This window comes from Somniosus microcephalus, chromosome 10 (genome assembly GCF_052327205.1).
Source record: "Somniosus microcephalus isolate GS21.2 chromosome 10, FLI_Smic_1.0, whole genome shotgun sequence".
NCBI lineage: Eukaryota > Metazoa > Chordata > Chondrichthyes > Squaliformes > Somniosidae > Somniosus > Somniosus microcephalus.
In genome coordinates, this window is record NC_140996.1 from 69,971,324 (window position 1) to 69,984,528 (window position 13,205).

General features: G+C 44.9%; 1 protein-coding gene across 1 annotated transcript in view; it reads left to right on the forward strand.

Moving 5' to 3' along the window:
- The first annotated feature begins 2,102 nt into the window (after nucleotides 1–2,102).
- The window catches only part of bcl9 (BCL9 transcription coactivator), a 401,618-nt gene continuing 390,515 nt past the window's right edge, over nucleotides 2,103–13,205 (forward strand). The window contains 1 exon segment of the mRNA XM_085998596.1: nucleotides 2,103–2,389. Coding sequence (XP_085854722.1) covers nucleotides 2,109–2,389 — 281 coding nt within the window. The 5' untranslated portion in view covers nucleotides 2,103–2,108.

A 13,205-nucleotide genomic window follows, 5' to 3' on the forward strand; every position in this document is an offset into this window, starting at 1 on the left:
CCTCTGGCCTGCTCTTGTAGCCACAGTATTTATATGGCTGGTCCAGTTCAGTTTCTGATCAATGGTAACCCCCAGGATGTTGATAGTGGGGGATTCAGCGATGGTAATGCCATTGAATGTCAAGGGGAGATGGTTAGAGTCTCGCTTGTTGGAGATGGTCATTGCCTGGCACTTGTGTGGTGCGAATGTTACTTGCCACTTGTCAGCCCAAGTCTGAATGTTGTACAGGTCTTGCTGCATATGGACACGGACTGCGTCAGTATCTGACGAGTCTCGAATGGTGCTGAACAGTGTGCAATCATCAGCGAACATCCCCACTTCTGACCTTATGATGGAGGGAAGGTCATTGATGAAACAGCTGAAGATGGTTGGGCCTAGGACACTGCCCTGAGGAACTCCTGCAGTGATGTCATGTGATTGAGATGACTGACCTCCAACAACCACAGCCAACTTCCTTTGTGCTAGGTATGATTCCAACCAATGGAGAGTTTTCCCCTTGAATCCCATTGACTTCAGTTTTGCTAGCGCTCCTTGATGCCATACTCGATCAAATGCTGCCTTGATGTCAAGGGCAGTCACTCTCACCTCACTTCTTGAGTTCAGCTCTTTTGTCCATGTTTGGACCAAGGCTGTAATGAGGTCAGAAGCTGAGTGGCCCTGGCGGAAACCAAACTGGGCGTCAGTTAGCAGGTTATTGCTGAGTAAGTGCCGCTTGATAGCACTGTCGACGACACCTTCCATCACTTTGCTGATGATTGAGAGTAAACTGATGGGACGGTAATTGGCTGGGTCGGATTTGTCCTGCTTTTTGTAGACAGGACATACTTGGGCAATTTTCCACATTGCCGGGTAGATGCCAGTGTTGTAGCTGTACTCCTCTTCTGTTTGCTCCTCTTCGGCTTCCTCTTCTGTTTTCTCCTCTTCTGCATCTTCCTCTTCCCTTTGCGAGCGGATGCTGTAAATCTGAAACAACAGCATAAAATGCTGGAAATACTCAGCAGGTCAGGCAGAATCTTGACCTGAGACATGAACTCTGTTTCTCTCTCCATGGATGTTGCCTAACCTGCTGAGTATTTGCAGCATTTTTTGTCTTCTCAGAGGCCTTTCTTTATTATCTGAGGCCTTGCAAGCATCCAGCAGCACTCTTTGCACAGGTAAAAAAACTTTTAAGATGTATTGTATAAAGCCACTACTTAAATAAAATTTTAAAAAGTCTAAAAGCTTAACGCAAACTTACCTGAAAAATGTGCCTGCTGCATGCTAAGTGTACATGGCGAGTTTAGGACCCAACGCCAAACTCAGCGCAAGGGTCCAAGTTCACTGAGGTGATGTTAAGTCGGCGTGTGTTGTCACCTCTCCCTCATTTCAATCTGCAGGGTGATCGATGTTACCGGCAGCGCTGCCAGGCCTTGGAAAATGACAGACACTGCGTGACCCGCCACCAGCTGGCAAAAGAGCGGCAGCCGCCCTCTTTACGCTACATTTTGCCAGTAATGGGTGGTGTTAGGTCCCCAAATTTTTAGCCCCATAACTTCTTTTAAGGGATAATTAGAAAAACATTTGAAATGGAGGAAGATACAGGGCTATGGGGAGAGGGCAGGGCAGTGTCAAAGAGCTGGCACAGACACGATGGACCGATTGATCTCCTTCTATGCTGTAAACTTGATTGTTAAAAAGTGAAATGTGCATCACTGCTTATCATGATTTTTGTTTTAAATGAAGCTTCCCAGAGATGCTTCAGTTTTTATGAAAAGATCATGTGAAGGAAAATTTTAAACAGCATAAAGCTGCAGTTAAAATGATATGAAATATGTATGCAATAAAATGGAGTTGGAAACTGAGGAGGCACAAGTACTTTTGTTTTGCTTAGCACGTTGTATGCGGACAGAATGCTCAGGAGTGCTACATGTGCACTGCTGGTGCAGAGCTATGTGATAGGGGATATTGGAAATTCAGGTGCAGATGTCAGCAAGCCCAGCAGGAACTGCAAATCTGCACTTGGATCTCAGTGTGTGTACCTGCTGCACAAACTTCCACTAATTCATAAAAATCTAGCCTATAATTCTCTCTTAAAGTCTGCTTCTGAACTTTTGCAGTGTGCCCTGGAGATGCGAGAGTTCCTTCAGCAGGAGGAGGCACACATACAGAGAATGCTGGAAGTGCAGGAAGAGCGAGCCCACTTCAACAAGAAAGAGCGAGCAAAAAAGGAGAAGGACGAATGACAGGACAGTGGCAAAACGTTTACAAATTCCCAGAAAAACCTAAAGACACCGAAGGCCCTGAGTCCGCATAAGCACTTAACCTCTTCATCCGGTATGACAACCACTCCTCCCCCAATGCATTCAAATAATACAAAGATGAGGAACTCGCCATCTGGAGCTGCACAAAGGTAAGCGCCTATGAAAAAGTATGTGTGGATATTTTAATATTATAAAACATTAGGGGAGGAATTCCACTGGTTAATGACAAAAAAGGGGTTAAAAACTCATGGAAAACTAGGAAATAAGCCAATTCCCCCCTTTTCTATATCAATCTCTATCCCCCCGTCCCCCCAAAAAAGGAGTAAAGTTGCTTGGTCAAAGAGATGGGTTTAAGGAGGATCTTAAACGTGGAGAATAAGTTGGAGGTTTAGGGAGGGAATTCCAGAGTGTGAGGCCTAGATGGCTGAAAGCACAGCCACCAATGGTGGAATGAAGGGAGGGAGGGGCACGCAAGAGGTCAGAGTTGGGGAAACAAAAGCTTAGAAATTCCGGAGCGAAAATCCCCTTGTGCTTTCAAAATATCCTGTGCAGGAATGATGAGGTCCCCGGACCTCAAATACATTGGAACAACGCTGCAGGAGGAGCCCAAGAAGATGAGTGGTGGAAGATTGGTAAGTGATGGCCTGGGAGGGGCCTTGGGGGGGGGGGCAGGGTATTGCGGGTCTCATGGTGGGAATCGCAAGCCTGGGGGAATGTGGGTCTCGGGGTGGGGGGAGCGATCGTTGGCAGTGGTGGGTTGTGTCAGCGAGCAACAGCCTGAATTGGGGATCATGTGACTGAGGGGAGGGGTATTGGGGGCTGGGGCCAGGGTATGGAGAGAGGTCAGGGATCTTGAGGCGGGTGTGGGGTGGGGTTCCGGGAGGGTGGGCGGGGTGCGGAATGGGTGGCAATTGGGATGGTGGTTTAATATGGGCTTGAGAGTAGCTTACTTTTTTTGTTGCCGGTGTTCTGTAGGGTTGGCTTCCCCATGTTTACCCTCAATCAGGCGTTAGGCTTCTTATTTGCATATGCAAAGAGTCTAATACCTGCTTCAAGCGTGGGTAAGGGATGTCTCAATATGGTGGATGGTGCACTTCTGGTCGGATGTGTGTTCGCCATTTTAGGTACCTGGAAGGCAGCGTAGCACCTGAAAAAAGGGTGTTATGTGGCGTAATTTCTAGACCAGAGAGTTCTGAGGGGACTGTAGGGCTGAAGGAGCATATACAGATAGGGAGGGCGAGACCATGAAGAGATGTAAACACGGGGATGAGAATTATAAATTTGAGGCTTTGGAGGACCTGGGGCCAATCTAGGTCAGTGAACACAGATATGATAGATGAGCTTGGTGTGACATAGGATATGGGCAGCAGAGATTTTGATAGAGCTGAAGTTTACAGAGCATGTGGGATGGAGGCTGGCCAGGAGAGTATTAGAATAGTCAGGTCTGGAGGTGACAAAAGCGTGGATGAAAGTTGCATCAGCAGGGGCAGAGGCGGGCAATGTTATGAAAGCAGATGGAGATGATATGGAGTTGTAGCTCAGCTCTAAACTGAATAGGACAGCGATGTTGCAAACAGTCTGGTTCAAACTGAGACAATAGTTGGGAGGGGTTTATGGCTGGAGCCGAAGAAAATGGCTTTGTTCTTCCCAAAGTTTAACTGGAGGAAATTGCGCCTCATCCAAATCTGGATCTCGGACATGCAGTCTGGCAACACAAGCCATGGAGAAGACAAGGAAGGTAGTAAATATAATAAAAAATATATTCCGAAAGGCTAAGTCATGCTTAAGAAACCTGATAGAATTCTTTGAAGAGGTAATGGAAAGAGTAGACATGGGTAATGCAGTAGATGTCATATACTTGGATTTTCAAAAGGCCTTTGATATGTTACCACACAGTAGGCTCATGACAAAGGTTAGAGTATGTGAAGTCAGGACAAATAGCTGAATGTATAGCAAATGGGCTAAAAAATAGAAAGCAGAGATTAAGGATAGTTATTCAGATTGGAGGAAGGTAGAAAGCAGTGTTCCAGAAGGATCAGTGCTGGGACCACCGTTATTCATAACATACGTTAATGATCTGGACTTAGGAATAAGTAATTCAATATCAAAATTTGCAGATGATACAAAACTGGGGGTTATAGCTAACAATGAGGAAGAATACAAGAAGACATTAGACAGCTTGCAGACTGGACAGTTAAATGGCAAATGAACTTGGAACAGATATAAACATGAGATGATGCACTTTGGTAGGGAAAACAGAAATATCACGTACACCTTAGAGAATAAGAAACTGAACAGGGTAGAAGAGCAAAGGGATCTAGGGATACAGGTGAACAAATCTTTAAAAGTGGCATTGCAGGTAAGCAAAGAAATTAAAAATGCTAACAAAGCACTGAGATTTATTTCTAGGGGTATAGAATTCAAAAGTAGTGAAGTTATGTTAATCTTGTATAGGACCCTGGTCAGGCCACACTTAGAGTACTGTGCACAGCTCTGGTCTCCATACTATAAAAAAGGATATAGAAGCACTGGAGAAAGTGCAAAAAAGATTTGCAAGGATGGCACCAGAACTGAGAGCTTACAACTACCGGGAAAGATTGAACAGGTTGGGGCTTTTTGCTTTAGAAAAGAGAAGACTTAGAGGAGACCTGATATAGGTCTTTAAAATTATGAATGGGTTGGACAGAGTAGATGTGGAGAGAATGGTTCCACTTGTGGGAGAATCCAAAATTGGTGCCATAAATACAATATAGTTACTAATAAATCCAATTGGGAAATAAGGAGAAATTTCTTTACTCAGAGAGCGGTTGGAATGTGGAACTCACTACTACAGGAAGTGGTTGAGGTGGTTCAGATGCTTCCAAAAGGAAACTAGGCGAGTACGTAAGAGAAAAGGGAATAGAAAGATATGCTGAAAGGCTGAGATGAGGTAGATGGAATGGGAGGAGTCTCGTGTGGAGTATCAACACCAGCACATACTAGTTGGGCCGAATGGCCTGTTTCTGCGCAATTCTATGTAGTTCTATGTAGTAGCGAGTTAGAGCTGGGTGTCATCAGCGTATATGTGGAAGCTGATCTCATGACTTCAGATGGTGTCACCAAGGGGCACTATGTTTTTGAGGCAGAAGAGGAACCAAGGATAGATCCTTGAAGTCTCTAGAGGTAACATTGTGGGGCAGAAAGAGAGGCCATTGCTGGAAATGCTTTGGCTACGAATGGAAAAGTAGGAGTGACACCAAGCTAGGGCAGTCCCATTCATCTGGACAACAGAGGAAAAGTGTCACTGGAGGATGGTGGGGTGGACCATGTCAAAGACTACAGAAAAGTCAAGGAGGACGAGGAGGAAACCTGCAGCATTGTCACAGGGAACCATTTATCACCTAGCATGGGGATGAGGAAGGGAACTTAGGTGGTCAGCAAAAAACATATTCAACAAAGAACTGAAGTAATTAACTTTTCTATTCACGTAATAAAAAACCTGGGGAAATGAACATCTTGGTTTCTAAAAGCATATTTCCCCCATATCTCCTTGGTATTCAAACAGGACCAAATTCAAACCCTGTAGCTCAGTGAAAACCTGTTTTAGTCGAGGTGACATTTTAGCCAATCAAATACTGTAGGATTAAAATGTTGCAAATACTGCAAGACCTGCTTCAATGTCTAAAGTGAATTTGAGCTGTTAGTTGGGGCAGATAACCAGAACATTAAAATATGGTTCCCATTTTGTTCTTCAAAATATGGTACCTGAACCACCTTAAAATCAGGAAAAAAGAGAAATAAAACATTATTGTAAAGGAACTCAGCGATATTCTGTATTTTTATAAATTATAAAAATGAGCCAGTAAGGGTTGCCATGTTTCATTTTTGATTCATTTTCCAATGTAAATAGAAGTAAATCTATATCTTCAAAAAGCCCATACTGAAATTATTTTATAGTGATGTAGTTGCATTAACAAAGACATTGTTCAAACAAGAATGGGTTCGTAATATTCCTGGTTAGCAAGAATTCAGGAATGATAGAGAAGGAAAAAAAGTAGGGGGCATGGCAGTATTGATTCAGGATGATGTTACAGTTCTAAATAGAAAGGATATACTAGATGGTTCTAGGACTAAATCTATTTGGTTTGAGGAACAGAGGGGGAGCTGTTACATTGTTGGACATTTTTTATAGCACTCCAAGCAGCGTAAAGGAGATAGATGAGCAAATCTGTTGTCAAATGCAACAAAAGTAGAGTAACAATATTTGGAGACTTTAATTACCCGAATATAGACTGGGAAAAACATAGTGCTAAGGGTAGGAAATTCTGATATGTATGCAGGAGAATTTTCTTGATCAATATGTCTCCAGTCCAACAAGGAAGGAAGCAGTGTTGGATCTGGTTCTAGGAAATAAAGTAGAGCAAGTGGAGTGTGTTACATTAGGAGTTTATCTAGCTAACAGTGACCACAACATAATTCGGTTTAAAGTAATTATGGAAAGAGATCAGAAAATATCTAAGTTAAAAATGCTCAATTGGGGAAGAGCTATTTTAGTGATTTAAGAAGGTAAAGCAGTAACAGAGCAATGGAGGACATTCAGGGAAGAGATAGTTCAGGTACAAATTAGGCTTATTCCTTTGAAGGGAAAAGGTAGAGCATCCAAACCTAATGTGCCCTGGATGACAAAGTAAATAAAAGTTAAAAATAAAACAGAAAAAGGAAGTTTGTGACAAATGTCAGGAGCAAGATTCATTTAATAACCAGGAAGGTTATGGAATGTACAGGAGGGATTTGAAAAAGTTAATACGAAAGGCAAAGAGAGGTTGAGAGAAAAGATTAGAAGGTAAAATTAAACTGAACACTAACATATTTTATAAACCAAGAGGCTGCGAAATTGGGAGGTTTAGTGTGGTGCATGTAACCTGTTCCACCTTAAGAGAACTTAAGCCTGTTCCACCTTAAGAGATGTACTACTTTCTCTGGCTGCTGTATACGTAATACCGGTGGTGACCACCGGTATATAAGCACTGTGTAGTAATATTGTATTTAGTTTTAGTCCTGACCTCCAACCAGTAAAGACCTGTTGAACTTTAATCTTGTAGTCTGTGTTAGTAATTACCACTAGAACACACAGACTTAACAGTGGCGACGAGTCCGATTCTTACCCTGCGGCAGTTTATATCCACGGCGGCTTCGTCCACAGAACGGACGTCGAAGAGAGGCTTCCACCCTCATCACCCTGCTGGAAGACACGTCGCGCGGCAGATATCGAGAAACCAGAGTGCAGAAGACATCCTGAACTCGAAGCCTCCATCAGCGGCTGTCAGCTATCTTCTTTCTACCTCGGTGGTGGGTAAGCCAGGCAGCGACGCGACCAGAAAGTTGGCCGCGTTGGCTGTACAGGCGGGGAGGGAAGACGGAAGAATAAGGGCGGTGAGATCGATCGCGGCTGGTGATAAGGGCCGGGCCGCATTCGGGCTAAAAAGGCGCAGCGTCTGGGGCAACTGAAGGCGCGAGAGCCACGGTGAAGCGGAGACAGCGTCGGGGGGGACGGGTGAAGACCGCCAAGCGCGGGAAAACCGCCATTTTGTAGGCGGAGGACGAAGACAAGAGCGGGAAGCCGCCATCTTGGATAAAAATAAAAATAAATTAAATTGCAACGATGCCTAAACATGGGAACATTAATACCTTTGATAGCGACATCGAAGATTGGGCCATGTATGTAGAACGCATACAAAATTATTGTAAAGCAAATAAAATCCCAGATGAAGAGAAAGCACGAACATTATTAAACTTAATGGGTGCGAAGACATACGGGCAATTGAAACACCTTTTATCACCAGATGAACCGGCGGATAAGACGTTCGAGGAGATTGTTGCTGTCCTGAAAAATCATCTAAACCCCACGCCGCTGATGCTAGCGGAACGATTTAAATTTTACAGCAGAAGGCAGCTGAAGGATGAAAGCAATGCTGAATATTTAATGGAATTGCATAAGCTAGCAAAGTACTGTCAGTTTGGAACGAGACTGACAGAGGCGCTAAGAGATAAATTTGTGTGTGGTTTAGTAAAAGAAGATACACAAAAGCGACTGCTCGAGGAGAATGAGCTGACGCTTGAGAAAGCGGTCACTATGGCGGCAGCACACGAAGCCGCAGCGAGAGGCATGGCAGTAATGCAGCTACAGTCACCGGAACTCAGTACAAATAAATTGGGTTTGAGTACTGTAAAATGTTATCGTTGTGGAAAGACAACGCACGATCAGAGCCAGTGTTGGTTTAAAAACCAAGAATGCAGAACGCGTGGCAGGCTTGGCCACATAGCTAAAGTATGCCGGTCAGGAAAGAAGACCAGCAACAAAAAGTCACCGCAAGGAAAATACATAAAGGTACACAAGGTGACAAAGAACAGTTCGACCGAACAGAAGTCAGATTCAGACGCTAGCAGTAATGAACTGGATAGCTTAAGAGTACACAACGTTGGTAAGGATGCAGATCTCCAGACAATTTGGGTCACTCTTCAGATAGCAGGAGTCCAAGTAAAGATGGAATTGGACACTGGATCGGCATTGACGGTCATGAATAAGAAAGATTACAAAAGGTTATTCCAACATATTCCCCTACGGGATACGGAGATTATATTGAAAACATACACGGGGCAAAGAGTGTACCCCATTGGAAAGATAGAGGTAAAAGTGGTCCACAAGGGCGAAGAAAGCCAAGTAATGGACTTATATGTGCTACCTGAAGGAGGTCCACCACTACTGGGACGGGAGTGGATTAGGAAAATGAATATGGACTGGCACTCCTTAAAAACACTAACGGTAGATTCCGGGGAAACAGATGTCAAACCTAAACGATTGTCCAAAATATTGGATGATGCTAAAGAGGTGTTCCAGCAGGGACTGGGAACACTGAGAGGAATTACGGCAAACATCAAGATTGATGAACATGCACACCCAAAATTTTTTAAAGCCAGACCGGTACCCTATGCAATACGACCTACTGTAGAAGCGGAACTGGAAGCGCTAGAACGTTCAGGTGTACTGTCTAAGGTAGATTGGAGTGAGTGGGCTACGCCCATTGTTCCCGTTATGAAACGTCCTTCGAGCAACAAGCCAGGAGAACCAGGGAAGGTTCGCATCTGTGGAGATTTCAAAATCACCGTTAATCCGGTGCTTCACATGGTGCAGTATCCGCTTCCGCAGATTGAGGATATTTTTGCTTCGTTGTCTGGCTGGAAACACTTCACCAAGATAGACCTGGCGCAGGCGTACTTGCAGATGGAGGTTGAAGAAGAGTCACGCCAATACCTCACGATCAACACGCATCGAGGTTTGTACCGGTACAATAGGCTGGTTTTTGGAGTGACATCGGCTCCAGCAATTTGGCAGAGGGCCATGGAGCAGGTATTACAGGGAATTCCAGGCACACAATGTTACCTGGACGATATTCTGATTACAGGTGATGGTGATGAAGAACACCTCGCAAACTTGGAACTGGTGCTCAACAGACTGAAAGAGTATGGACTTAGAGTTAATCGGCAGAAATGTGAGTTCTTCCAGAAGCGGATCTCGTACTGTGGTCATGTCATTGACCGGGAGGGGCTTCATAAGTCTACTGACAAGATAGAGGCAGTTGTAAAGGCTCCCGCTCCGGATAATGTCTCTCAGTTGAGGTCGTTTCTAGGATTGATTAACTATTACCATAAATTTCTACCAAATCTATCCATGGTACTGCACCCGCTAAACGCTCTTTTACAGAAGGGGGTACCATGGGAATGGAGCGAAAACTGTAAGAAGGCATTTCGCAAAAGCAAAGAATTGATCACCTCAGAGGAAGTGTTGGCTCACTTCAACCTGACACTGCCTATTCGGTTGGCTTGTGATGCTTCTCCATATGGTATTGGGGCAGTACTCTCACACAAGTTGCCAAATGGCACGGAAAGGCCAGTCGCGTTTGCATCCAGATCATTGACCTCCGCTGAGCGCAACTATGCGCAGATCGATAGGGAGGCTCTCAGCCTTGTATGGGGAGTGAAGAAGTTTAATCATTACCTGCAGGGCCAAAAATTCACACTTCTGACAGACCATCAGCCGTTGGTATCCATTTTTAACCCTAAGAAGGGTGTTTCAGTGATGACAGCACAGCGTCTCCAGAGATGGTCCCTTTTCCTAGGGGCACATCAATATCAAATAGAATTCAAAGGTACGAAGCAGCATGGCAATGCTGATGGGCTGTCGCGCCTGCCACTACCTGAAGAAGAAGAAACGACGAAAGTTGACCCTGTTGAGTTATTTCATTCGACCATCATCGAGTGTTTACCAGTCACCAATGCAAGTATTGAAAGAGAAACCAGGAACGACCCAACACTGTCCAGAGTCTACGAGGTGATAGTGAAAGGATGGCCAACACGTGGTGATCCTCTGTTACCGGCATTCTCGGCAAGGCGAGACCAGCTGTCCGTCTGCCATGGTACTTTGATGTACGGGACAAGAGTGATTATTCCTCCCAAGTTAAGGGAAAGAATTCTAAAAGAACTGCATGAAGGTCATCTGGGGGGAGTTAAGATGAAAAGTTTTGCTAGGGCTTATGTATGGTGGCCGGGTATTGACCAACAGATAGAGGAGTTGACGAAAAGCTGCGCTGGGTGCCAAAAAGTGCAAAATGCACCTCCGATCGCACCACTACACCCATGGGAATGGCCTTCAGCCCCATGGCAACGCGTACATATTGACTTTGCTGGTCCATTCATGGACTCCATGTTCCTAATTGCGGTGGACGCACATTCCAAATGGCCAGAAGTGATCAAGATGAATACCACTACTTCAGAAAAGACAATTGCGGTGTTAAGAACAATATTCGCAAGGAACGGATTGCCAGAACAGATCTGTTCGGACAACGGACCACAGTTCGTGTCGGAAGAATTCCAAAAATTCTTAAAGAAGAATGGGGTGAAACATTATACCTCTGCCCCATATCATCCGGCGACAAACGGGTTGGCCGAGAGATTTGTCCAAACATTCAAAAAGGCAATAAAGGCCATGAACGATGATCAGATTCCGCTACAGCACAAGGTGGACAATTTCCTAATGGCATATCGAAACGCCACTCATGCAGTGACTAACCAAAGTCCTGCCATGATGTTTTATATCAGGAGGTTGCGGTCCAGGTTGGACTTGTTAAAACCAAATGTGCGGAGGGAAGTGGAAAACAAACAGTTCCGGCATATTAATAACAAGACCACTCGAAGTTTCGACGTAGGACAACCAGTGTTGGCAAGGGGCTATGGAAACGAAAAATGGCAGTCTGGAACAATTCGGGCCAGACAAGGACCTCTGATGTACACAGTAGATATTGGTAACAATGTGATAAGGCGTCATGCGGATCAACTGGTAGAATCGAGAGCAAGGGTCGAACCCATGGTTGCGACAGAGACAACTGTGGAAGACGTTAATGAACCTGAAGCATCTACCACAGCAGGGACTGTACCTGATGATGATAACACCCAATGCATGGGAGACCAACTAGAGGAGTCACCTCAGCAACAGGAATCAGAGACCACTGAAAGGCGTTATCCAAACCGAATCAGAAGGCCTCCTGAGAGACTGAACCTTTGAACTGTTTATACCTGAAGTTATATATGTTATTATGTTATGTTAAATGGGGATATGACTGTTAAGCTAAAAAGGGAGGATTGTGGTGTATGTAACCTGTTCCACCTTAAGAGAACTTAAGCCTGTTCCACCTTAAGAGATGTACTACTTTCTCTGGCTGCTGTATACGTAATACCGGTGGTGACCACCGGTATATAAGCACTGTGTAGTAATATTGTATTTAGTTTTAGTCCTGACCTCCAACCAGTAAAGACCTGTTGAACTTTAATCTTGTAGTCTGTGTTAGTAATTAGCACTAGAACACACAGACTTAACATTTAGCACCGGCTATTAAGGGCAGTTTTACAGACAAAATGGTTGCTGCCTCATTTCCGCCTGCTTGTGGCGTGGAACGCGGCGGCCGCTATATTGGGCAGGTCGGCAGCACTGCCATTGCCTGTGCTCGCCGCCCACATTTAAATGCTGCAGATCATGATGTCAATCGGCGTACAATGCCTGAATTGAAATATCACCTATGATTTTCGATGTCGCCGAACTTGATACCACCCTCTCCAGACCACGCATGGAAGAACATGCGTGCAGCAGTACAACAGAGATGCTGCCAACGCTTCTTAAAGGGACACACACAATTTTAAAGTAAGTTTAGATTTTTGCTTTTGGACTGTTTATTTTTACATTTTATGTTTGCAAGGCTTTGGCTGTTAAAGGAAGACCACTTGTGCCCAGTCCTGGGGAGTCTAGTTGCAGTCTCCCTTGGGCTGCAGCATCACATGGAGATGAAGCAGAGGCAGCAAAGGGGACAAGCTGCTCGCAGAGCGCAGAGGAAGCGGAAGAGGAAAAATCAGAAGAGGGAAAAGCAGAACGAAGGTGGCAACCCAGACAGATCTTTTCAGGCCAAGATATCCGGGATCGAATCATCCACCTTGGGTACCGGTGAACACAACCCCAATTCCCCTTTCAACATTTGTCCCACCCCTTATCTTCCCTCTGTTACTGACCATCACAGCGTCCTCTTGGCTACAATGCTGAAATAAAAGCCACAACAAACCATGTTTTCCAATCCAACTTTATCCATATATGTATCCAATATGACATCAAAAAATCAACTAATCACCTTTGTGCATTCCCTTAGTGCTGTTATGCAGTGCTTACCCAGTGGCTGCAGCATGGCTGGTAGAAGGCTGCTACCTTTCAGTCGGGGACACTGCAGATGGCATTGCAGGATAACCTCAAGAGCTGGAGGCAGGGCATGTCAAATCGAGTGACGGTGTTTCTTTTTCACTCTCCTCTCCCTCTTCTTGGGCAGGCTGGATTTCTTGGGTGTCTGAAATGAGGAAGGCACAAGAGTAGAGTTGTGGTGAGGGGAGAGG